The sequence below is a fragment of the Dermacentor andersoni genome, chromosome 10 (assembly GCF_023375885.2).
Source record: "Dermacentor andersoni chromosome 10, qqDerAnde1_hic_scaffold, whole genome shotgun sequence".
NCBI classification, from domain to species: domain Eukaryota; kingdom Metazoa; phylum Arthropoda; class Arachnida; order Ixodida; family Ixodidae; genus Dermacentor; species Dermacentor andersoni.
In genome coordinates, this window is record NC_092823.1 from 128,045,814 (window position 1) to 128,072,605 (window position 26,792).

At 44.9% G+C, this 26,792-nt stretch overlaps 1 protein-coding gene across 2 annotated transcripts; it reads right to left on the reverse strand.

Annotated features, from left to right (window-relative positions):
• Window positions 1–692: 692 nt before the first annotated feature.
• LOC126543695 (uncharacterized) lies at window positions 693–24,854 on the reverse strand. Of its 2 annotated transcripts, XM_055078082.2 has the most exons (4): window positions 24,742–24,854; window positions 12,257–13,682; window positions 10,237–10,347; window positions 693–5,833 (listed from the first exon to the last, which is right to left on the reverse strand). In XM_055078082.2, the coding sequence occupies exons 1-4, from the start codon at window positions 24,764–24,766 to the stop codon at window positions 2,908–2,910; spliced, it is 4,488 nt and encodes a 1,495-aa protein (XP_054934057.1). In that variant the 5' UTR covers window positions 24,767–24,854; the 3' UTR covers window positions 693–2,907. The 2 variants fall into 2 exon arrangements, with proteins under 2 accessions (XP_054934057.1, XP_054934059.1); XM_055078084.2 differs by lacking the exon at window positions 10,237–10,347.
• Between the last annotated feature and the right edge of the window lie 1,938 nt (window positions 24,855–26,792).

Here is a 26,792-nt window from a genome sequence, read left to right on the forward strand (position 1 = left end):
CTGCCAACACTGAATCACATCACTTATTGGTTTAGAGGAAGTATACGGGATGAGGAGGAAGCAGCAGCCTGGCACACAGCTCTCCTTCTTTTGAAAGCAAAGGGGACAGGCTAGTGCAAGGTCTCCGACTACAGTGGTGGTGTACACACGTGATGTAAAGCAAATCAAATGTATACATATGGATCACGCATTAAGAGAACTGGCTGTGCAAATTCCTGACGAAGTCATAGGTGACTCGGGGTGAAGCCTGTTGTGTCGTCACCATTTAGGTAAAATGTGTAGTGGCACTCCATCACTGAGGTCTTGAATTGTATCTGAGATAGTACGCAAGTGCTTACGTGTGTGTCTCCGTGATGTCACTGATTAGTAGCTCTGTATAGGTATACAAGACGGCCACGTAAGTGCCTTGGGGATCTTTCCATTGTATTGCAAGTGGCAACAAACTTGTTCTAGCTAGTAGGCTCCTGTGTACTTGAATGCACAACAAAGCCCACTTCCGCTTTCCTCCCTGGTGTTTTCCACTATTGCTGAAAGTTGTTCTGCAAAATATTTTTTTTCTTTTCCTTGATTATACTTATCCTACATGTATTTTGCACACGCAAGTGGTTGCTGTGATGTATGGGCATGTCAGAGTGAACGCTGAAGATAGTCCTCAACCCTACCATACGGCGTGATGAGACATCAGGCTGATATACTCATTTTTCCCACACCTGTTGGTCATTTTATTTCAGCATCAATGCCACTTGGTGGGTACAGAAGAAATGCCATCTATCAGGCTCGATAGGATCTGCAGCCCTGAACACAGGCAACACAAGCAAAAATAAACTGCATGAAGAGTATATAGAAGCCAGAAGTCTTAATTGAAAAGATCATAAATTGGTTAACAATTCCTGCAATACGGGTCAAAAAGGGAGCATATTAATTTGTTGTGCAGGTATCGCTTGCACAATGAAACCAGCTCACACAAGTGCACAGACAACATACTGAATTGCAGATTGTTTTGCAATGCGGTAAAAAAAAATGATGCCATGGAAACTTGTATCATCACAGAAGGACACAGAAGTGTTAACATAGAGCTCCGAGTTATTAAGCAGTGCAGGTAACTAAAGCTTTAATTAAAGATAGATCGTTACTTAAACATCAGCTATTGCTGGCATGGGACAGGAGCCACAGTTGGTGGCTTTTGCTGATGTTATGACAGACGTCCATGAATACTGCTGGGGCAGCACAGGAATTGGAGTCCGCCACTGCCATGGAATTACAGTCCACAGCTACACTACCCCATAGACTTAATGAGTAAGGATGAACAAACTTTCACACACACCTGACAGCACGTGTGATAAATCGGACTTCGATTACATGACCATGTGGTAATTTCGCCACTGCGTTGAGTAGAAATAGTGATTTTCGCTTTTATATGTCACAGACATAGTCACCGGCCATATCGCCACTGCCTCCTCGACACCAAACCTAGCAAAGCCTTGTCAATATAGTAGTTGCCAATGAAGATTCTGAGCATATCTGTAGCAACATCATGAAAATGGTCGAGATACGGGCCACAATTTCGTAGCATTGCCTTCCGCCCAGTTATATGCTGCTCTTATCTACCGTTAATGGACAGCCGATTCCAATGATAACATGTGCGGAACGCCACTCTGGCCACTGCACAAAAAGTGTGAAAAACAATAGCATAAAAGACATTGCCAGAAAACTGCAGCCATGGACAGTCAAGGCCTAAAGGAAGCACATGAGGGTGCATCTACGCATTGACGAACTTGGAATGTATAACTGGACGACCACTTTGGAAAGTACCCTTTCATCTTTGAAATATTTCACGTGACTAGAATCGGACAGGCTGGCAGGTGGCAGCATTTCCACACTGTGATAAGACTGCATCCTTGGCAATGCCAAGAATGCCGTCGCTCGCAGTTGCTGATATGTCTTGTGCTAGTCACACGAAAGTGAATTTATCTGCAAAAGCGACAATTAGAGATTACAGCACACCTTTCTGGCCAGTTATGGAATAATGTCACTTATGTTTGGGTGGATTCGGTATTTCAAACCCAATTATTTGACTTTTTGTTGAGCCCAAATTGAGTACCTATTGCAAAGCGCCTGGAATGAGGCAAAGAATGCTTCAAATTAAAGAAAGCCTTCACAGATGCATGCCAATCTGACAAATGATACATTAAAGATAGCTAAGCTGTACAAACAAGTTCCAGTAATGTTGGAGAAAGCAAGTCTGACCTACAGACTTGCAAGTCCATAGGTCCACGAGATTCAGCTTCATCATAGATACGTGTCCGATAAATATTGAATGCCAACAGTACATTCACATGCACAGAGGCTCCTGTCTGCATCTCTACTGGTCCCAGTTTAATCGCTGTGCTACCACAATGCTTCCTCAATGCACCTTCGTTTGACTATTGCTGCAATTAAAGCACTTTTATGCTAGCCGTTATTGCAAAAGTGCGAGGACCACCATAACAATTCTGCATACACGTGTAATGCAACAAATTCTTGTTTGAATGTGACAAGAAGCTCCACAACATGATACAAAGAAGGAAGATTCCTATGCACAGTTTACAAAATGCTTCTATATGCAGGCACAACCACAACGTTCGGAATACTGATGATGTAAATGTGTCCAAAGACGGAACAAGCACACACACATTAATAACAATAAATATTTCAGCAAACAGTCACACACAAGCACTCCAGTCATGTTAAGCAATGTCCACAAACAACAAAAGGCACCTGCAACATGTCAACGCTTCTGGCTTTGGCTTCGTTTATTGGCAATGGAGCACTACATGTGCTACGAGCTGTTCTGTTACTGTTTCTACATGGCCGTTTCTTCCTTCTTACTTGTGCTTGAACCAGACTGTAAGCTTAAGGCACTTGATACTATGGGTTGGTGTCTCTTGTGGGAACCCAGACGACTGTGCACAAAACAGCGCTAGAGCCAAGTTCATCTCCGTCTTGCAAGACTTCTTTCTTAAGAATGTACCTGCCTTGGGAAGGATCAAACAGATGACTTGCAGTGGCAGGATTTGTCGGTTTACTCTTCCCTGCTTCTTCAGTACTGTTGCCACCAGGCAAATCTGTACGGTGCCTCACAATGGCTGAGCAAGATGCACTGGGTTCCTTTGAAACTTTTGGCCAGTTTTTTCCATCTACTGCAGCTTTCGCAACAGGCACATTGAAGGCATGGCTCGAGACTAGTCCGTCACCCCTTTGAACACCATAACCATAGCTCTGCGCAGAAAACTCAGGCAGCCCTCTTTTACATATGTTGTCCTGTTTATTTCTGTTCATTTCACTGTTGCTTGAATTGACAAGGTTACTGAGATTATGGCTCAGCACAGCTACATTAGAGACTGTGACTTCTTTTTGAAACAGTGGCTTTGCTGGTGCATCTAATGTGCGACAGACCTTGGCAGCTGTGCGGAAAGCAGTGATGGAAGCATCGTTTCTATGACTGCTTTCAACATGATGAGGAGGATCAAGATTGTGTCTTTCAGTGGCGACTTTCATTCCCTCTTTGTCTATTCTGTCACTGCTGGTATCAACAAGCTTACTCGCAGAACACATCTGTGCAGACATAGAGGACGCTATAGCATCTTTTGATACTTGTGGGAGTGTCTCTAAGTCAATTTCTAATTTGCCGACCATGGCATCTGCTGTCTCATTGTCAGTAACTAAAACAGGTGGAGTCAAAGCACTGCACATTTCCTTAGGAACAGACTTCACCAGCCCACACACATCCGCATTGGCATCAGAGTCATGGCTGCCTTCCGGGCTTGCACAATGGCTAACAGTAGTGCTGCTGCCTGCATCATCAACAGGACCACAAGTGACCAAAGAACAGGAAATATCTTGCTTCTGTTGCTCTGGCTTATTCCACGCATTGGTGGCCTGCATGGAAACTGATTCAAGGGCACATTTCTCTGAAGGAGTGCCTGAGGGCAAAGGTTTGCAGGTTCCAGTGTTTGTATCTTCTGTATGAAGAGGGGACACTGTGACGACCATGGGACAGTACTTGGCTGCTTCCTCAAGACTCCCTGTATTTACTGATACTACACTAGCACAAACATTGTCCTTGTTCTGCTGTCCTGCCCCTGAATTGTCCCCTATCAACTCTGTTGAAGCTTGGAAAGTGGGCCCCAATTCAGCTGCAGATTTTGAGTTACTGTCTGATGCTAATTTCGGTACTGGGGTGATAGCATTTGAACAGTGCGGTTCTGAGTTCGTGCCAGCAGCAGTCATGGTCTGTGATTCCTGTGCTGTGCCAACAATAGATATAGGCTCAGATTCCTTTCCTGTGCCACTTATGGATCGAGATCCGTGGTTCATTGCAACCACAGTCATTGACTCTAGCTCATTTCCCCCATCAGCGGCTGTAGTGGACTGTGATCCACGTCCTGTGTCAATGGAATTTTCGGACTCTAATTCCTGTGCTGCTTCAGCAGCTGTCATGGTCTGCGATTCCTGTGCTGTGCCAACAACAGACGTAGGCTCAGATTCCTTTCCTGTGCCAGTTGTGGATTGAGATCCGTGGTTCATTGCAGCCACAGTTGTTGACTGTACCTCATTTCCTCCGTCAGTGGTTGTAGTTGACTGTGATATACGTCCCGTGCCAATGGAATTTGCGGACTCTAATTCCTGTGCTCCTTCAGCAGCTGTAATGGTCTGCGATTCCTGTGCTGTGCCAACAATAGACATAGGCTCAGATTCCTTCCCAGTGCCGGTTTTGGATCGAGATCCGTGGTTCATTGCAACCACAGTTGCTGACTGTAGCTCATTCACTCCGTCAGTGGCTGTAGTGGACCGTGATCCACGTCCTGTGTCAATGGAATTTGCGGACTCTAATTCCTGTGCTGCTTCAGCAGCTGTCATGGTCTGCGATTCCTGTGCTGTGCCAACAATAGACATAGGCTCAGATTCCTTCCCAGTGCCAGTTGTGGATCGAGATCCGTGGTTCATTGCAACCACAGTTGTTGACTGTAGCTCATTTACTCCGTCAGTGGCTGTAGTGGACTGTGATCCACGTCCTGTGTCAATGGAATTTTCGGACTCTAATTCCTGTGCTGCTTCAGCAGCTGTCATGGTCTGCGATTCCTGTGCTGTGCCAACAACAGACGTAGGCTCAGATTCCTTTCCTGTGCCGGTTTTGGATCGAGATCCGTGGTTCATTGCAACCACAGTTGTTGACTGAAGCTCATTTCCTCCGTCAGTGGCTGTAGTTGACCGTGATACATGTCCCGTGTCAATGGAATTTGCAGACTCTAATTCCTGTGCTGCTTCAGCAGGTGTCATGGTCTGCAATTCCTGCGCTGTGCCAACAATAGACGTAGGCTCAGATTCCTTTCCTGTGCCAGTTGTGGATTGAGATCCGTGGTTCATTGCAACCACAGTTGTTGACTGTACCTCATTTCCTCCGTCAGTGGCTGTAGTTGACTGTGATACACGTCCCGTGTCAATGGAATTTGCAGACTCTAATTTCTGTGCTGCGTCAGTAGAGGTCATGGATTGCCTATGGTGGCACTTTCGTGGCATTTTGGAGGGGACAGCATTAGGCTTGAGTCCAACTAAACGTTTGCTTGCCAATACAAAGTCCTTTTGTTGGTCAAAGTGCTTGAAGCACACGCGGGGGCTCAATGGCCTGTTGATACTGAAGTCAACAGGCATGCTTTGTAGCCATGCAGAATGCAGTGATGGCTCATCTTGTTTGTCGGGGATTGGGAAGAGCCAGAAGCCAACAAGACCTTCGTCACGTGTGTGCGGGCATCCTGTCACGGAGCACTTGTATTGACTGTTCTTCCTCTTGGTACTGCAGCGAGAGTAAACAAAATGAGCAAAGTGGGTGTGTTAAATCACAGCATGGTGTACGTACAACATGGAAACTACTGACAATCTACCGTAACTGTCAGCATTAGCCAAATGATGATAACTGTAGGACAAATCCATTTTCCAACTTGTAATTAGTACAAGTTTTGGATAGAAATACAGCAGATTCCCTTTAAGATGAACTCGAAGGTATCAAAAAATTTGTTAGTCTAATCAGAAGTTTGGCTTATTAGAACTGTCCCTCCAAGAAGTGGCATCATGCCAGGTGCATCCAAATATCTGTTACTTGAAATAGGAACTGTGGTAGCCTTACAATGGGGAGATAATTACAAAAGAGCATTTATTTCGGCTTGCACATTTGAAAACAGTGGCTTCAAGCACTCTTGCTCAGTTTAATCCAAATTGTAATTCTAGCCCGCTGCTGTGCAAACTGGCATGCTGTCACAAATGAAGACATTTCTCATAGTGAATTTAAAAACCCATTGGTATCCTTATGCTACTGAAAAAAGTGTACTAAAGAATTTTAGCAGGTTTCTGCATCACATGTCATTGGTGCAGGTGCCACACTGGTGTCAACGTCATCAGCAGCATCCTCTAAGCACCTCTTCAATGAGTGTGCTTATGGTGTCAGCTCTGCAGGTTGCTATATCTTTGTCCACGCTGACATAGGCCCTCATGTCTACAAAACACTTTTACTGCCCAGTTTGGAAGCCAGACTTGCCTCGTTTATGTCGTCATCACAATGATCCTGTGCCGAGTGGCCAGGCACCACAAACCCCGCATGGTGAAACAAATTAACGATGGTTGTTTCGATCATTTGGCTCCAAGCATTCGTCAGCAGGTGCAGAGCATTGAGGCGATCCACTGTGTACACACTGCCACTCTACATGCAAAGCAGCATTCTCCGTAGAAGTGATAGACAATAGCGCTCCTTCAAGCTGCTATCGCCCCTTGATCCATTGGTACGAGCTTCGCAATGGAGTTCATGGGCAGAAACTCTACACGGATGACCTGAAGTCTGTTGACGTGACAATGCTCAGGGCAGTTGTCGACCAAGAACACGACCTTACCCTTCTCTCTCAGGAAATGGCAATTCCCGTCCCACAGCCACTGCTAAAGTAATGACTGCATCACCCATCATTTGGAATTACCCATGTACGAAGTTGCCTCATAGGTTACCAGCAGCATTTGCACGTTTTTGAAGCAGTGCAGTGTTTTAGCCTTGCTGATAACTAGCAGCTTCATAATTAAAACTGTTGCACAAAGCGACAGGACATAAGCAAGAAAAGAAAATGTGACACCTGAGCACAAACTATCAACTGCTTGTGCTCGGCTATCGTGTTTTGTTTTCTCGCAGTCCTGTGCCTTCGTCAGTGAGGGCAACAGTTTTAATTACCTAACCAACTAGTCAACTGTAGAATTTTTCTTAGCAGCTTCAGTTTGTCTGTTCCAGACACATTCACGCCAACCAGAAGAGTAATTTTAACCTTGCTATGCTTCCCCCTGTGCAGCTGTCACCACCAAATGCAAGTGTTTTCTGGGGAAGCAGGTGACAGAATAGGGCGGTCTCGTACACATTGTAAATGTTGTCGGGGTCTGCTGCTGCAGGCCACTTCGTTGACAGCAGCAGCCTCGCAGACAATAGACTGAAAAACCAGTGCATACCTTTTGCACAAATGGTTGAGTCATCCATTGTTGCATGAAAATTCAACATTGAAGTGGAGTGCAACTCCCTCTGCCTTGGCCTTCAAAACAATGCCATTGATAGGTAGACTGGTACTCCGAGCTCATTGCGTCCAGGTGAGACAAAGGTCTTCTAAGTCCTTGTGCATAGCTGTTCGCATCTTTTTCCCCTTTGGTGCATAATCACCATTATTATTGTTGTTACCTGAACCTCATCCTTTATGATACTTGTTAGCGTACAATTAGGTATTCCAAACTTGAGAGCTATTTCAGTCTTTGATAACTTTCCGGCAGTCACCTCGGACAATACTTTTGCCTTCTTTGAAAGTGAAATGGCTTTCTTTGAATGCTCGACTGACCAGACCTGGCTGCCCTTATGAGGAGAACACAATGCACAGTGCACCTTCAAGGGATGGCAAGCATGGCACGTACATAGAAGCTTATTTTATCAGGAATTATGGGAAAGCATTTGCTGCGGGATGACAACTGGACAACCAATCTGTGGCAGCAGCTGCCACTCTGTGGGACATCAGAACAAAAAAGGCAGCTGACGGAGTGATGCTAGTGATATACTAGCAATGCTGCACATGATTTCATTTGACTTCTGAGTACCTTATGCGGATTTAAACAGTGTCTTCTTCATCAGCAAGGATGATACTGACATAAGTGAGTTACTTGATTAGTGGCATTAACGTAGCCAGGTCCCCTTTGAGAATATAGAAGCCAAGATGGCCGTGCTGGGCTACCGCTGGACCATGGCAACACTTCCAGACCCATGGGGAAATTTTAATAACCTGATAGAATACAGTATGTTCCCGGTGAATAAACGACACATAAACTTATTCAATCTGACAAATTAAGAACTTGAAGGAATGTAGCCAACACCTGAGGTGCATTCAATGCTGCATGGAGGCTCGCTTTTTTTTTGCAAGCTCTTTTGCAGAGAGCTTGCAGAGGCCGTAACTGCTCTTCGAGCATTCTTTTTCCTTACTTCTCTCGCTCCCACCCTTTATGGAGTGAATTTGCTTTGCACCAGCAAGTGTTCTTTTTTTCTTTCTTTCCCTCCAGTACCATGGATGTCCCGCCAAGACTTCAATCAGTGCTGCACAGAGTCGCCAGTGTTGATGGTCATTGCGAAAGTACGCTTTAACCGAACAGTATACGCGAAGTTGTTTGCACTAAGCGGATTTTTTTGTTTTGTTAAGTCAATGGAAATGCCAACCAAACGTCCCCACATTGTTCGGCATATCTGAAAATTCTGCTTAACCAACTTCGTCTTTACAAGAGTTTACTGTATTGGAAGTAATTGGATATTATGTATCAAAATAATATATGGTTTAAAACAATTATAAGCTACTATATGAACATACACACATGCATGCACACACTAAAGTTGCACATCCTTCTTGCAAACCTTACATGTAGTATGGTACATAATAAAATAGAAATAATATAATATATTAACATAAAATAATAATAATCGATGTATAACGAGAAAGGAGAGTCTCTGAGCACACACATTTAGGAAATTGGACACATGAATACGTCAACGAGATGTTGATGGCCGCTATTGCGCATGTAACTTGTTAGTCAACATACGCAGCAGCTTGAATATCCCAACACGGGCAAGTTTTCATTATTGACATTACTGACAAAAGCACCCTCTCACCATCTGTTTTTGCCATGTCACTCTACCTGAGGAACCAAACCAAAAAAAGTTAGTATGCCTGTCACTCTTCTACCTCCTTTACCACAGCAGCCTACCGCTAAGGATTATATCCACGTGGCACCTCACATTTCAGCGTGTGCCTATAATGCGTGTAAGTAAAAACACATCCTTGAATGAACAAAAATGTTCCAGAACTATCCCCTTGCATTGCCCATTGACAAATGGAACCTGTTATCGGCAAATACAGTCACAATGACTGACATCTCCTCTTACCAAAGGCCTTTGGTGACATACTAGCATGATGAAATTAAATGTGAACAGCGTAATGCGCAGCTTTCGGCAGATGATACACCAACCAATAGGGGCAATGTTGAAGTGCCGCACATGTGCAGTTAAGTTACAGACTTCATAGCTGTGCGTCCTGCTCTGATCTCCTCGAACGTTTGCCATCTTGTTAGCACTTGGATAACATGCCATCAGTGCTCTGCAAGCCTCTGCTTTACAATGTTCGCCAGAGGATGAAATCTTGGGCAAGAGAGTGCAAGAGAAAAAAAGAAAATGAAGCAGATCCCACACACCGAATCGATGTTATGCGAGTCATTTTTCTGGTCATTATGTCATTATGCAACGCAGTCATTATGCAACGCATTACCAGGTGGACCAATGCGTTTGTATAAGACAAGCAGCTATGTTTGCATGACATAACTGACAAGCGGGTGCATGACAATAGCAGCAGAATGACGGTGACAACGATTGTGTGTTGCCGATAGCATGATTTTTGCTTTGCCGTTAGACGTGAGCTTATGACACGTCGATTATTGATGGGTTCTGCATAGGTACCTGAAGCTTAATTGAGATAATGCATACTTCCCTTGTGCCAATACCGCACAGCTCTTTCAGAATATTGCATAGCACGTCTGTGTGGACGCACATGCACACAGGATGGCATCCATTTGGCTACAGTTGCTAGACACGCAAATTGTAAGTCAACTTTACCACTGCCTTTTGCATTGTTTTTTCTGCACGCGCCTCACCGCTTTTTCCTTCGAAGAACATCCGACATTGCCTTTGTCGTCATGACATCACTGCGTCGAGGTCTAGCAGTCTGTGCTTGCATGAACTGCTGTCTCTGCATTTTGGCATAGCTTGCAAACAAACGGTAAGCATTGCATGACATCAAAGTTGGGACCTATGCAGTGTATAAACACTGCACGAGAGTGCGTGTTGCAAAGAATGAAAATAAAGCCCAATTTTACACATCTAATTTAGCTTTGCAGCATTCAATTACTCACTTCATGAAAGCTTCGCTTAACATAAATTTCAACAGCTGCGCTAAATCTACATAATCTTTCCTTTTTTAAGTTTTGCATGTAGCTTTCCGGGTATTGGCACAACACACCATATATTCCTTCCTTTCCAGTGCTAATAATGAGCTGTTATGCCATCACAAGGTAGTGTTTGCCAAATGCACTCTAACCTCATGTTAACCTGTTTGCTTGTTAAAATCTGCATCTGCTGTAAACTGCTTAACTAGATAACTACTATAACTCACTAAATACTTCCTGTTATAGAGTTTCGAACAAAGTTTACTAGACAGCACCCTTGTGCTAGTGTGTTATCGGAGCTGTAAAGATGGTGGTTCTGCAAGTCTGCGAACGTGGGGTATAGAGCATAGACTTGCCTAAACCTCGTCCTTTAGGCATCGGCTGACTTTGTGACTTAGCAAACTGATTATGTGCAACAAAATATTAAAAAAGGGAAAAAATGTCATCCACCCTAGTGCAGCACAAGGCTACCTTGAAGGTTTTCGCAGAAGTTATTTGTGAACAAGATATTGCATTATGAATGCAATTCGCAATTGATGCACGCGTGGAAAGATTTGTTACCTTGCCATATTTATAATGGTATAATTTCTTGAGAATTTAGAAAGATAAAGTGTTATAGTTAATGCTACAAGAACATACAAAGTCACAAGCACAGAGATGAGACAAATCCATGTATTGACCATTATTCTAATGGCAGCTGAGTGATAGCAGTCACAGAGTTCCCTCTGATAATTTTTGCAGTAAACTCCATGCTTCTGTCTAGCTCACAGTTATGTCCATACACTGAATGAAAACTGACTGGTCCTGATAATCTCGGGTCATTTGCTGGCCAAATGTGATAAGCACTGGCCATTTCCGATAGCACTGTACTAGAAAACAGACAAGTCTGTATCAGGCAAAATCAGCGAGAAGCCACAAATTGCTGAGAATCACTGAGTAGCCAAGTGCACTTTTACAGGGCTAAATGTGAAATATTCATGTTAGGTCATGGCAGACAGCTTGAAACAAGTTGGTTATGTGCTCAAAGCAAATCAAGCTGCATGCACAGATCATTAGCATGCAGCAAAACAGTGTTTAGCAGCTCTAACTACATCTGTAACCTTTAGTATTGCATGAAGAATAATTGGGAGGCTTCTTTAGCAAGGACCCTTTAGTTTTTTAATATTAGTAACGGTAATAATCAACCGATGATAGGAGTACAGACCAACCTGGTCCTGACCCTAGAATCAGTGTTTTCTGAAATGTTTTCAAATGGCACTAGTTTGACACACCTTTGATTTCATGTTTATGAAAGCATGCTATCCTGAAAGAGATATTCCAGCACCTTTGAAGGCTTTGGTGTCCCTTCAATGTATGTTGCGCCTGTCTATCAACTTCACAGCACATGGGTGCAGCTAACAGATCCTCTCAAAACGGTAAGGCAGCTTTCCTGCAGCACATCATTACCTGTCATCATGGTGACCTGCACAGTGTTGAAATGATGATTACATGGGCAGCATCCAACTTTTGCATCAGTTATCAGTGCTGCAGCTGTCAAAGCTTAGAAAGCCAACTTTACATTTTTGTATTACTGAACTGACAGCTGGATCAAGAGACAATCAAATCCTTCCAAATAACTGCAAGATGAGGGTACCAGCAGTCATTTCTATTTTCTCATGTTCATGTGTCCTGTTGGACAGTTCATGAACCAAGCTGCAACAGCGTAATCCCAAATCTTATATCAACTTACATGGGTTTCCTAAACTTTGGCAGCCCAATGGACATTATTCTTCTATTGTGCTGGATACCAGCAGGAGCTGCAACCTGCTTGTCTGCTTGCTGGGTGATGCCTGAACAGCTACTGATCGGCTTGAATGTTGCCTCATGACTTTTGCTAGTTTGTGCCTTTTCTCCTAGGCTATCTTTGGATTTCAGGAAAGTGTTCGGTGGCTCTTTCAGCGGCCCAGCAAGCCTGCTGGCTTTCTTAAGGTCCACCTTCCAAGGCTGTCTTAATTGCATGCCAGGATTGGATCTGGCATTTGACCTGAGTGTAGGTTTTCGTGGCAGCACCTGATCATGCGGTTCCTCTGATGTTAACTTCTTGTGGTAGGTTGGGTCATCAACGTCATCAGAGTCTTCAGTGTCTGACATGAGCATGGGTTTCTGTTGCACCGTATTGCGTAGTTTCTGTAACTTTGCCTTCTTGCTTTGGGCCAGGTCGTCAGCATCATCAGAGCCTTTGGTGTCTATCTTGAGCATGGGTTTACATGGCACATTATCAGGCGATTCCTGCGTCTCTGGCTTCTTGCTTTCGGTCACGTCATCAACATTATCAGGGTCTTCGGTATCTGACTCGAGCACGGGTTTCTGTGGCCCTCTATCACGTGATTTTTGTAACTTCAGCTTTTTGCTCTTGGCCAGGTCATCAACGTCTCCTGTGTCTGACTTGAGTATGAGTTTCCGTGGCCCCCTATCATGTGATTCTTGTAACTTAGTCTCCTTGCTGTGGTTTGGGTCGTCAATGTCATCAGAGTCTTTGGTGTCCGACTTGAGTATGGGTTTCCGTGGCACCCTATCAGGTGATTTCTGTAACTTTGGCTTTTTGCTCTTGGCCAGGTCATCAACACCATGAAAGTCTTCTGCGTCTGACTTGAGTATGGGTTTCCGTGGCTGCCTATCATGTGATTTTTGTAACTTCGTCTTCTTGCTGAGGTTTGGGTCGTCAATGTTATCAGAGTCTTCTGTGTCTGACTTGAGCATGGGTTTCCGTGGCCCCCTATCACGTGATTTTTGTAACTTTGTCTTCTTGCTGTGGGTTGGGTTGTCAACATCATCAGAGTCTTCGGTATCTGACTTCAACATGGGTTGCCGTGGCACCCTATCAGGGGATTCCTGCGACTTTGGCTTCTTGCCGCTTTGGGCAGGGACATCAATATCATCACCAGAGTTTTTGAGATGGCTCCCACTGGTCTTGGGAACTCTCCGAGTGGAGGTATCACCAGTGGGTCTTGGTACCTTCTGCGTGGCATGTTGCAAGTTTGAAGGCTGGGACACACCTCTCTGGCTGGAAAGATCGCTGCGCGGCTGCTGCGAGCGTCTGAACAGCAACTTATACTTGAGGGATGACTGCTTGCTCGTGGAAGTCGCAAGTTGCACCGCTCGTCTGGGAACCTTCACTGGACAGGAAAAAAAGGATTCAGAATGTGAGGGATTGATTTGTTGATAAAGAGAATCAAACATTAACACACTATCTCCTTTACTTCCGTAGGTGAGTCTGTCACTCACTCTTTAGTTCCCAAGAATAACTGTAATGTGTACTGAAAAGACTGTAAGCTCTCTGTGCAAAAGGGACAGAGAAAACATGCAATAAATACGCTGCAGTCTGGAAGCACTGCAATCTTAGAGCCTAATTTGTAACCTGTCATGTGCACAAAGTTGACCATATTTTGAGACAAGGGTACTGAAATGCCACAGGAGGCCTTGCCCCAGCTTACAACCATGATGCACTTTTACCACTTCTTACTACTTGGTCAATGTGGGAACTTGTGCATTATTTATTGGAATATTGTTTTACAGTGAAGATTTCTTTGCCAACCCTCGAAAACATTCCTGGCCGTGGCTGCTGGGTGCTGCTGCCATCTTGGTGAATAGCTCACACTTGAAAAGAAAATTGAATTACGTGCTCTATGGTGGGATCGAACTTCAGTCCCCCAGCACCGCAGCCCTATGCTCCAACTATTGGGTTACAATCACATGTATACTTCCATCGAGTCAGTGCCAACTAGCTCTCTGAGATGATTGCCGAGTATGTTGCATTGTGTAGCACAGGTGCACGAGAGCACATACACACGTCAGTTTTCTTTACACTAATGACGCAGGAATGAAATGGGCAAATTTATAGCATTTGATTAATCGCTTCATGATAGCTTGGCTTCACATTGATTCCAAGATGTTCACTGGATCTGGATAATTTTTTACATTTGCAGTTTGCCTCTTCCACTTCTATTGATGACAGTGTGTTACCTTTTTACTCAGAAGCATAAATTAAACACTAATCTGAGGAATTGCCGTAAACTTCTTTAACATGATTATATCTCGTCTTGACAAAGTTCAGTACGAAAGTGCTGTGACACAACTTGCACATTTTTTCCTGTTTATTTTGTATGTCCATTGAATACAGTTTAACCCTGATTCTACGTAGCTGACGGGGAGTGGTCAAACCTTTGTAAAATCAAAAAGTACAAGAGCACCGAGATGAAAGGACCAATTTATTTCTAGCAAAAAATTCACTTATTTTGGCTTGCCTACGCTTTTTTAGTAAGGGAATCACGCAGCTCTCGTAGCTCACAAGAGCGCCACGAGTCTGTTCTCCTCCTTCTTCAGACCCAGCAAATTGCTTGAGGAAGCTGACAACGTCCATGGCCTCACTAGCTGTCAGCACATGGTCTATGTTTGCCTCCGTGTCGTCCTCTTCTGACACTTTTTTTGCAATGGCAGCAAGCTTCACAAGGTCCCCGTCATCCACATTTTCTGTTGCGTCCATGTCTGCGCTGATCAAGCGCTTACGCAGTCAGCAAAATCCATGCCATGCAGGATAGCATCAAGCCGGCTGAGCTGTTCCCAGAAGCTGGCAGCCGACTCTTCAACCTGCTGCTTGGGGCTGGCATTGTCGTGGTACCTTGATTCCACCATTCCAAAACTGGCATGCCTGAAGCTTTGTTCGATTCCAGGCTGCCACCTGCAGAGATCCTTGTGCCATCCCTTAGTTGTTTTTCTGCCCATTTTCTTCGGGGCTGCTTCATAAAATCGGGAGCAACGGTTAATTTCTTTCATAAGATCAAATCGGTAAATGCATTATACTCAAGGAAAAAACATAGGGAATATTAAATTTTTTCATAAAAATAAAAAAATTCGTAACATAAGGGTCACAAGATTGGGATCAAACTGTACTTTGCATACTATAGAATTAGTTATGACAGGCAAATATAGCAACTGTGTAACTAAATGTTGTGCAGTATAATTTAATATTGGAAAGTGGCCAGCCATACCAGTAAGTAAGGTGACAAATCTGTATGCATTATATTAATGCCACGTTTTGTATGTATGTACAGACTTAAACTACACTTGAACCCCATTATAGCGAAATAATGGATATAACGAGGTAAATAAGACTCCTTTTGAAATCCCCCATAAAGGTCCGTGTATTTAAAGCCTCGTGTTAACAAAGTGAAATTCTTCTGCCAGTGGATAGAACGAACTACACTCATCTCCGAAGCCAAAAAAATACCCGACTGTTGCACGCCGCACATATCGCTTTCTGCAGGATTCTGCACTCGTTCGCTGCAGCCGTTCAAAACTCCTGCGTCCCCGCGTCCAATACGTCGTCAAGCAACACTTGTCTTTCTCACTGCCGCACATAGCTGCACACCAGTGCACAAGCAGCTTACTATTGCATTTATCGACAGACCTCTCTCTCTTGCGTGTGCCTGGCTGCGCGAGCTGTGCCATGCTGTGTGGTGGTGCGAAAGATGAGTGGATTCACTGCTGTGCACTGCGCTGCGCAGGCAGGTGCAGTTGGGCGTGGCCCCAGAGATCTCCCCGGCACAACCTCAGGGGTCACGGCTAGGCCATACATTCGCGTGCCGCGTGGGCAAGCTGGCACGGTGAACTTCGCTTGCCTCCTCGATCACACCACGGAGCGCTGTGCTGTGTGCCACATGCTGCTTGAAACTGACAAGCCAAGTGAAAAGCGGATGTGGAAGCCATCGCAATGGAACAAAAGGCTACTATGTAAAGGCTGTCGTGTCAGGTGCGAAGTCACGCGTTGCACAGATGGAGATTATTTTTGTTATATTCAAATTTCATTGCAAGACCGGCTGTGTAGCAGTTTTATGGGCTGCAAAGCCATCTTCTTAGTTCCATATTTACAATTGTGCACCCAATTGGGCACATACTGCAGTAAATGGCAATAATGGATGCAACGAAGTAACGGATATAAAGAATTTCAACTCTTCTTCCAACTTCATTATAACGACGTTTGAGTGTATTCAATACTCTCTTTAATGTTACGCGAAGGACGAGTCAGTAAGACGAGCAACTATTTACAGGGTATATTTACAACAGCAGTTGCAGCGCTGACCGGTTAGATTCACAGCGCGAGCCCAGTTTGTTCTTCCTCCCCTTTTCTTGAGTGATGGCGCCCACGTGCCTCGTTCAAGCAAGCAAATATCGCACGCATGTAGCATAATCGCCCAGCGACAGAAGCGACATCCCGGAGCGTCTAAATGTCATGACTGGGAGGGTGATACTGCTTCAGTCATGTAACGTGTACGATATCACAGGACTGGGAAGCAGATAGGGCGTCAGGGGCGATCTCGTAAGTGACAGGAGTCACGGCACGAAGCATTCAATATGGGCCTATGTAACGAGACAGCAGTTCTTCTGACAGGCCGACCTGATGCGATGGAGACCATAGAAGCACCAAAGAACCAGGCAGGAAGTGCACATCTCGGTGTTGCCGGTCGTACAAACGCCTTTGACTCTCTTGGGATTTCAGAAGGCGGTCATGGGCAATTTCCTTTGCGTGGGCACAGCGGGCGATGGCGCCAAGTGCATATTCACTGGTCGATGCCACATGAACAGGGAAGGTTGTGTCGAGGGGCAGCGCTGGTTCTCGGCCGAACAGAAGGAAAAATTGGGAAAAACCGGCTGTGTCATGGCGCGAGGAATTATAAGCAATTGTGACAAACGGTAGAGCGAGGTTCCAGTCACTGTAGTCTGAAGGGTCATATTTCGCAAGCATATCTGTGAGAGCGCGATTGAGATGCTCCGTGAGGCCATTTGTTTGTGGATGGTATGACGTGGATAGCTTGTGCCTCGTGGCACAGGACTGCTGGATGTCCGCAATAACTTTTGATAAGAATGTCCAGTCACGGTCAGTGAGAAGTTGTTGCGGAGCTTAATGTAATAAAATCACGTCGTGTAGAAGAAAATCGGCGACATCTGTGGCGCAGCTTGTAGGAAATGCTCAGGTGATGGCGTAGCATGTGGCGTAATCCGTGGCCACAGTGATCCCCCTGTTCCCAGAGGTAGAAAGAGGAAAAGGGCCAAGTAAGTCCAAACCAACCATAAAGAATGATTCTGCGGGAATGTCGAGTGGTTGAAGGTACCCATCAGGGAGCATCGAAGGTGTCTTGCGTCGATGGAATTTCTCGCATGCAGCTACGTACCTTCAAACGGAGTGAGCAAGCCCTGGCCAAAAGAAGCGTCGGCGGATCCGGTCGTAGGTACATGACACACCCAAGTGACCGGCAGTGGGAAGGTCGTGAAGTTCGTGGAGAACAGCCGAGCGAAGGTGTTTAGGAATGACAAGGAGTAATGCAGGGCCATCGGGGTGAACGTTGTGGTGGTAGAGTACGCCATCTTGAAGTGTGAATAAGTGAAGGGAACTGTCGGCGAGTGACGATTCCAGAAGATCAATGATGACATATAAGGACGGGTCACGGTGCTGCTTGTCGGCGACATGGAGCAGCAGAAAAACAGAGAGAACACAGGTGTTGGTGTCAGTATCAGACCTAGAGGTCGTGTCTTCGACTGGGTAGTGAGAGAGGCAATCTGCGTCCTGATGTTGGCGTCCCGACTTGTAAGTCACTGTGTAGGGATATTCTTGTAGTCAGAGGACCCAACGACCGAGCCAGCCAGTGGGATCCTTGAGCGATGAAAGCCAACAGAGCGCATGGTAATCTGTGATTACTGAGAAGGGCTTGCCATGTAAATATGGGCGGAACTTTGAAACAGCCCAAATGAGAGCAAGACATTCATGCTCGGTAATGGAATAGTTGCGCTCTACAGTTGTCAGGAGCTGGCTAGCATAGGCTATAACGCGGTTCTGTGTGTTGGCATTGCGATAAGACGGCACCAATCCCATAACCACTGGCATTGGTTCGGACCTCTGTAGGTGCGGACGAGTCAAAGTGGGCCAAGACCGGTGAATTGGCGAGAATCGTGATAAAGCGTGAAAATGCGGCAGCCTGAGGGAAACTCCACGTAAAAGGCACGTCTTTCTTCAGAAGTTCAGTGAGTGGTCGAGCGATGGCTGCGAAATCTTTCACGAACCGTTGGAAATAAGAACAGAACCCCACAAAACTCCGGACGTTTTTAACAGACTGAGGTACAGGAAAAGCCGTTACTGCTCGAACCTTCTTCGGGTCGGGTTGTACTTCGGAAGCATTGACGAGATGGCCTAGCACTGTAATCTGTTGGCGCCCGAAGCGGCACTTCGATGAGTTTAATTGGAGCCCAGCCTTACGGAAGACGTCAAGGATAGCTGCGATGCACTCAAGGTGCATCTCGAATGTAGGAGAGAATACAAGGACGACGTAGAGGTAACAAAGGCAAGTCAACCATTTGAAACCTTGAAGCAGAGAGTTGATCATCCGTTCGAACGTGGCAGGGGCATTGCATAAACCGAATGGCATAACCTTGAATTGGTAAAGGCCATCTGGAGTGACAAAAGCGGTCTTTTCTTGGTCTTGCTCATCGACTGAAATCTGCCAATAACTAGATCGTAGGTTGATGGAAGAAAAGTATTTGGCACTGTGAAGACAGTCAAGAGCATCGTCGATTCGTGGTCTTTTTTATTCACGTCCTTTTTATTTATTCGGTTTAGGTGGCAGTAATCAATGCATAAACGCTACATGCCACCTTTATTTTTGACGAGCACGACCGGCGATGCCCAAGGACTCGACAAGGGCTCAACAATGCCTCTGGTGAGCATCTTGTTGACTTCCTGCTGAATAACTTGCCGCTCTGCCGTGGACACGCAATACGGTAGGCGGTGAATGGGAGCAGCATCACCAGCATCACAAGGGACGTCTGACCAAGAGGTCGATTGTCGGTGTCAAATATGTCGCGGTAGGAAGGCAAAAGGCGACATAGGGTGGCTGCTTGGTCAGGTGTGAGGTCCGGAGCGACCATGGGACGTAATAAGCCGTCGAGGTTCAAGGTAACCTGTGGGTAATCAGGAGGATCTGGAGACACGTCGGCTGCAAAAGCAGTGACATGGTCGTCTGTCACTGACCGGAGTGTGGCCACCATTATGCCTTCAGGTAACACTTGCTTAGTCAAGCCAAAATTGATAATGGGGAGACACATCCTATTAGCGGCAAGGGTTATGACGGAGTGTGGCACAGAGATGTTGCGCACCAGGAAAACATCACGAATAGGTGCGACGACATAGTCGCTATCAGGCACGGCTGCCATTGAGGCCAATTAAACGAAGGTTAGAGCTTTTGGAGGTAAGTGAACAAACGCTGTAGTGCTGAGGGTGTTCGGTTGTTCGGGGCGAACGTCTGAAAGAGGAAGCTCTAGGCACAGCGTACCAGTGGCACAGTCGATGAGGGCAGAATGCGTCGTCAGAAAGTCGAGCCCTAAGATTAGGTCATGAGGGCAACTGGTCAGCATGGTGAACAGGACTGGAAATTGGCGGCCAGCAATTTCTATGCGAGCAGTGCACATACCCTTGACGGCAGCAGTGGCGCCATTGGCGATTCGTATGGCTCGAGTGATGGCAGGCGTAAGAACGTTTTTGAGGTGACGACATAGGTTAGTGCTCATTATGGATACTTGGGCTCCAGTATCAATTAATGCCGTCAACGGAAAACCATCTACGTCTACTTCAATTAGGTTCGTGTTGGTGAGGAGCATCAACGGAGGATTTGGACAGGTCGAACATGATAAGCACTACCTCCAAGAGCTGCATGACCAAGTTTTCCTTTTCCGTCCGTCGGTTTGGCGAGGAAAAGTGGCGAGACTGTGGTAACCGGGAGTGACGGTGTTGGGGCGACGACGATTGCGCGGAGGAGCGGCTGTAAGGGGCATCAGAAGTAGGGTACAGACAGCGAGGTGAATAACGGCGAATGTCGGCGTATGGGCGAGGAGCAGGGAATGAGCTCCAGTAAAGCGGTATCCAGGTGGTGCGGCAGTGGCGGGATACATGGCCAACGCGGTGGCAGAGGAAGCAGATCGGTTTGTCGTCTGGGGTTCACCATTCGGCAGGATTGCATGGTCTGGGAGCGAAATACTGGTCATTACAGTTGTGGAAATGGGAATGGGTGCCGAGTCAGGTCGGGAGACAGAGCAGGTGGCAGGGATGCCAAGGCTTGCAATTTCTTGCCGCACGACTGCTTGGATAATGGAAATAGAGGGGGCCGCTTGGTCAAAGGTACCTTCAGGGGGTCGTGGATGAAGGGGGGCTGGACTCGCCGCTTCAATCTCACGGCGAACGATACAGGTGACTTTCTCTTGAAATGGTCGTGTGGCGGTAAGAGCGGAGCAAGAGGACATGGCAAGGGTGTTTGGGAGCCGAGAAAAGTGTGGGACGACGCGGCACCTTTTGGCTACCTTGAAGCGGAGGCATTCTTTGATGATGGCGTCGGCGATAGAAACGTCGTTATAGACTAGCAAATTGAAGCCGTCCTCCGCGATGCCTTTTAGGATATGGCCCACCTTCTCAACCTCAATCATGTGCTCGTCGACTTTCCAGCAAAGCGCGAGCACTTCCTGTATGTAGGAGACATACGATTCGGTCGACGACTGGACACGGGTGGCAAGCTCTTTTCGCGCAGCCTGTAGGCAACCTGACGAGTTGCCAAATAGGTCATGAAGCCGCTCTTTGAAAATGTCCCAGCTGGAGAGCTCGTCCTCAAGGGTGCGAAACCAGACATGCGTTGTACCGTCCAGATAAAAGATCACATTGGCAAGCATGAGGGTAGGGTCCCAGTGGTGGCTTTGGCTAACACGCTCATACATACTGAGCCAGTTGTCGACGTCAACATAATTTTGGGCGGAGAATGTCCCAGGATCACGGAGACTAGGAACTGTAACATACTTTGTGGTAGGCGCCGCAGGTGTAGGTGACGACGGGGTGGTTCCATCGGAAGTCATGGCTGAGAAGACGACGGTGCGGCCGCTTCGGAGCTCCGTGGTGAGGAAGGGGAACGTTCCACCTCCACCACAGTGTTACGCGAAGGACAAGTCAATAAGACGAGCAACTATTTACAGCTTATATTTACAACAGCAGTCACAGCGCTGACTGGTTAGATTCACAGAGCGAGCCCAGTTTGTTCTTCCTCCTCTTTTCTCGAGTGATGGTGCCCATGCGCCTCGTTCAAACAAGCACATGTCACACGCATGGACCAATATGTTCTGCTTAGGTTATTTTTTCTTGCATCAAAATGTGCTGGTTTAGGTGTGATTCTGTTACAAAAGTTCCCATGCTGGCCAGCATACAGCCAGCCTGGACAGCATACTTGGAGCAAAGGCCTCTGTCAGGCTCTCAGCCTTTTGATTTTGCTTCAATTTCTGTTCCTGTGCAGAAAGAAACAAACTAATCTCAGATTCACCACCATCATCAATCCATTTTGCATCCACTGTAGGTCGGTCTTTCACAGTGACCTTTGATAATCCTGGTTGTGCGTTAGCGCCATGCCATCCTTTCCAGGTCAATTTCATCTCATCGGATCACCTCACCTCGTGCCATGCTTTAACGGCATTTTCTTTCCCTTGGCTACTGTCGTGTTAGTCTTGAAAACTAGCAGTTACTTGTTCTGTGCACTGAGCTGCCAATTTTACTGCTTTCTATTTATCTCACCAAGTATACCGGCCACACCCATTTGCTGTGTAATCTATGCGACTGTCTTCCTGTCTTTTTAAGGCGAGACACTCCTTAAAACAACTTTTTTTATTACTTGTACTAGAGGTTTCAAAGTTCAGACAATTATAGAGTTTTCTATGCAGATTTCAACTATGTCATTACTTTCTGTGCGGCTGTTAACGTTTTTGAGCTATGTGATGTAAAATGGTAAAATATAGTCATCTTCGTGGCACTTGTTCATGTACTGAATTTTCATAAAAAGCATCATGCTGTAGCTTCTTTAGGTCTTTGCAGATCACAAAGTACTGTTATCCAGCCAAACAGCATGTACAATTACTGGAACTATGCAAAAAGATTAGAGCATTTCAACTATTTTTTTTTTTCTTGTCGATTCCCTAAAATATAACCTTGTACTTTTGCAACTACTGCTGTAGTTAGGTATCAGGTAGGTATCATCACTGTACATATCTTCAAGAGTATGTATGCCAAACTTCGTAAGTATAAGAGAATTATAAATGTACAAGGCTATTTTCATGTGATTATGAAAAAAACTTGTTAAGTGTCCAAATTTTTTTCATAGTTGCAGTATTTGCGGATGCTGCTTGAATAGATATCAGCACGTAGCGGTCTACAAAGAGCTAAATAAGCTACAGCACAAATCTTTGTGAAAATTATTACACAATAAAGTGGCCAAAAAATCACAATTTTTCCATTTTGTAGCACATAACTCAAGAACTATGGCGGCAACACAGAAACTAATGACATTTTTGAAATCTGCCTGTAATGCTCTGTAAGTGGGTGGGTTTTCAAATCTCTGGTAGAAATATTTAAAAATGTTTTTTCGAGGAACATCTCCCCTTAACATTACACTCATTATTAAGGCAAAAGCCTTAAGTGCCACATGGGTCGAAAAATCTGTTGTCTGGTGTTATGGTACCAAAATTCAATGGCACCAAATTGATGGTGCCACTCATGACCATTGGTAGGGCTCGAACGCACAACCTTTGGCGGGAGTCGAACCCACGACCTTTGGGTGAGATGAGCCCGCGACCTTTGGTGGAGTTGAGCCCTCGACCTTTGGTGGGACCAAAATTCAATGGCACCGAAATTGATGGTCAAAACCACAACTAATGGTGGGAGTTCAACCCACGACCGTTGATGTTAATTAAGGTGAAGTTATTAAGGCACCACTAATTCAGATAGCTAATTCGGGCAGTCGAACCCACGACCTTTGGTGCGAGAAAACAAGTAATAAGAAGTAACCATGCATTCTAATAAGAATGTGAAGTAATTTAATGGCTGTCTTATGAGTCTAGCACATGCTAAAGTGACTATCAAATCTTTTTTTTTTTTGCATTCTGCCACTCTTTATACACTTCACAGCTTTTTTCGTTATCCTCAAAGTTTTATCGCCACATGAACAATGGTAGAATGCACTGACTGTACACTTTCCTCTTCAAAGATATAGGTAAGCGGCCATGAATTACTTTACCAATGCCTGCCATGTATTCTACAACCCAGTCTTTTTGAAATTTCGAGTAGGGTTGCCTTATGGCAACGTAAAAAAAAAAAAAAACTTATATGAATGTAATGCCACAAAGTGAAAGAAGTCAATAAAGCTTTGTGTTGACAATCATCTTGACTCCCCTTGTTGAAATGAGCATGCCAGTACCTGCAGAGGCCAAACCGTCTGTGTGTTTATGAAGATACTCATTGCGTTAAAGCCAAATGTGATATATGATATACGTGAAGAAAATAATATAAAAACAAGATGGACTAACATTCCACTTGCAGTTCATCGTTTACTTGTCATCGTCTACATGGCAGGCAACATCTTATCAGCCAACTAACACAAAATAATATTACCCATTCGCACGGGGCATTTTCGACCACGATCGAGAAATTCTATACAAATCGGATGTAGTGGATGTTATATTTGTCTTTACGCTTTTGTGGTGGCACGTATACATGTCACTGTGTGAGGGGCTCAATCAGCTATATTACAGCCGCGTTACCGAGTTTCTTTATCTGCAGACTCCAGCAACGGCTCTGCGACTACATGTATCAGCCCAAAAATGGCTGGCACTAATCCTCTTCAATCCGTACTGATTACCAAATCAGTATCAATTTTTAACATATTGGATTCAAGTCAGCTGTCTGCATCTTTATATCGTGTTATATCGGCGTACACGCCACAGACACTTCTTGTGAGGTTCTACGCGCCGTTTCATGCGAAACGCAATAACTTTAGTGCAGACGAACACCAGTTTGTTTCTTTTCAAGCTACACAAATTTTAACGGGGCGCACCACACGAAAAGACTGCAGCCTGCTGCCTGCTACATGACCGCAACTTTACATCGTAACAACCAGGTATTCCAGCGCCGCCTTTGGGTAGCACCCGTGTCAATCGTTTTGGTTACTTTTGGTAACACGACGGGACGTTTGACACGCGCAGTTTTTTTTTTTTTTTCAGACCCAGTGAAAGCGACCACAACGTGCCGCGCAGAATGGACGTAGCACTGCTACCAACTACCCCTCGGCACTCACTCTGGCGTCACAAGCCAAAACATTCGCAATTCACCTGTGCTGCGCAGGGAAGGAGCCATGTCACACTGTTAACGATACGGTTTACGGTCAAAAGTTCAAAACACGAGCGCACGACGTACGACCGGTACAACACCACAAACAAGGCAAACGCACGAAGATGGCAGAGAAACCATATGGATTCCGTGACTATATTTGCTGGAGGCACCACAGACCATGCTACTACCGAAGCAAAAGAAGAACACTCTGGAGTAAGAAAGCCATTGCACAGCTGAAGCAAGATTAACGCTATCTTACCAGGGGCGAAAAGAAAGAGGACTATGGCGACAGGCAGAAAGCACGGAAAGCGCCTTGTTCACGTTTAATGTGGATTTGATTCGAAAAAAATCTGGCCGAATGCACGTTGTCAGACATCGAGCTTTCTAACAATAGGTTTCAGGTGATATAGTAAATATCAAAGGAAATAGATGGATAAATGGATGGATGTTATGAGCGTCCCCTTTGGAACGGGGCGGTGGGTTGCGCCACTAAGCTCTTGCAATTATACCATGATTATACTACCCAATGTCCTACCTAGGTTAAACAATAAAAAAAGAAAACACCATGAACTCCCACAACCAAATTTTCTTATCCTCTATTGTGAACTGTGCTTTTGTACGTCTCCGTTTTTTGCCGTTTCCCTACTTTTCCACTGCTCTCGCTGAACCCAAGGGTTTCAAGGAGGCCAGTGGTACCTAAATCGACTGCTGGGTAGACGTCTTCACATTCTAATAAAACATGCTCTATAGTTTCCCTAGCTTTACCGCAGCAAGCACATGTTTCTTCTTCCTTCTTTTATCTCGCTTTATAGGTGAGTGTTCTAAGGCATACCGATCTCGCTTCGAAAAGTAATGAGCTTCCCTTTGAGTTATCATAAATTGTTTCTTTCCTGATTTCGTTTTTTCCTCGTAAGTAGTTACTTAAGTAGTTACTTAATAAAAAATTCAGAAACCGATTAAATTGTGAGCTACGGAAAGCGAAGACATCATATTATCAGGAGCTCTTTTGTAAGGTAAGTTCAAGGAGACCAGATATTGCCTGGAAAGTTTTAAACGATGTCCTAGGTCGCCGTGCGAATAACTCTGTCACAAAATCTATGCTAGTAAATGGCAACAAAATAAAAGGGAGGGCACTTGCAGAATACTTTAACAAGCATTTTCTTAATAACGTTTCATATCAAGACCTTAGCGACATTACAATTACCACTTATCCTAGTCAGCTTAGTGACACTATATTTTTCGAGCCTACTGATGCAAATGAAGTTTATAACGTGTACATGGGAATTAGTAACAGTAAAGCGTTAGATATCAACAATATGCAGATGAAACCATTGAAATATGTGCTACCCATAATTTGTCCCTTGATTTCACACATCTACAATCTTGCATTTGAGTGCGGGGTTTTTCCTAACGCAATGAAAACTGCAAAAGTATCAGTCATTTTTAAAGGGGGCGACCAAAACGTACCAACAAATTATAGACCGATTTCAGTACTCCCTGTGTTTTCCAAAGGTCTGGAAAAAGTCATTTCTTCAAGAATAACTAAGTTTTTTTTACAAACATAAAGTAATATCTGAGTCACAATTTGGTTTCAGAACTGGTAAATCTACAGAAACAGCGTTATTAACAATGAAGGAAATAATTTTGAACAATATTAATAAGAATTTGTATACGGTGGGCCTTTTCCTTGATTTTAGTAAAGCTTTTGACTGCTTAAATCACACGATTCTTGTTAACAAACTTAAAATGTACGGAATCCGTGGTAGACCACTCACATTGCTTGAAGGATATCTCCAAAACAGAAGCCAGTCGGTGTCTTTAGATAATGAACTTTCATCTCTTTTGCCTATCAATTGTGGTGTCCCACAAGGGAGCATATTGGGACCCCTTTTGTTCAATACGTACATAAATGATATTGTAAGCATAGATCCTTCCATTGATTTTGTAATATACGCGGATGATAGCACACTGCTTCTTTCAGGCCCTAACCTTAATGATTTAATGGTGAAATGTAATGACCTACTGATGAAATTGTCTAAGTGGTCAAGGA

What these genes read in the sequence shown, in the direction of transcription:
- LOC126543695 (XM_055078082.2), bottom strand. Translation starts at nt 24,766, where the DNA reads ATGGCTCCTTCCCTGCGCAGCACAG. An exon ending in TCCTTCCCTGCGCAGCACAG is followed by an intron (nt 13,683 to 24,741) that starts GTGAATTGCGAA and finishes TTTCCTGTCCAG; the next exon opens with TGAAGGTTCCCAGACGAGCG. An exon ending in CCAAAGTTTAGGAAACCCAT is followed by an intron (nt 10,348 to 12,256) that starts GTAAGTTGATAT and finishes TTTGTTTGCAAG; the next exon opens with CTATGCCAAAATGCAGAGAC.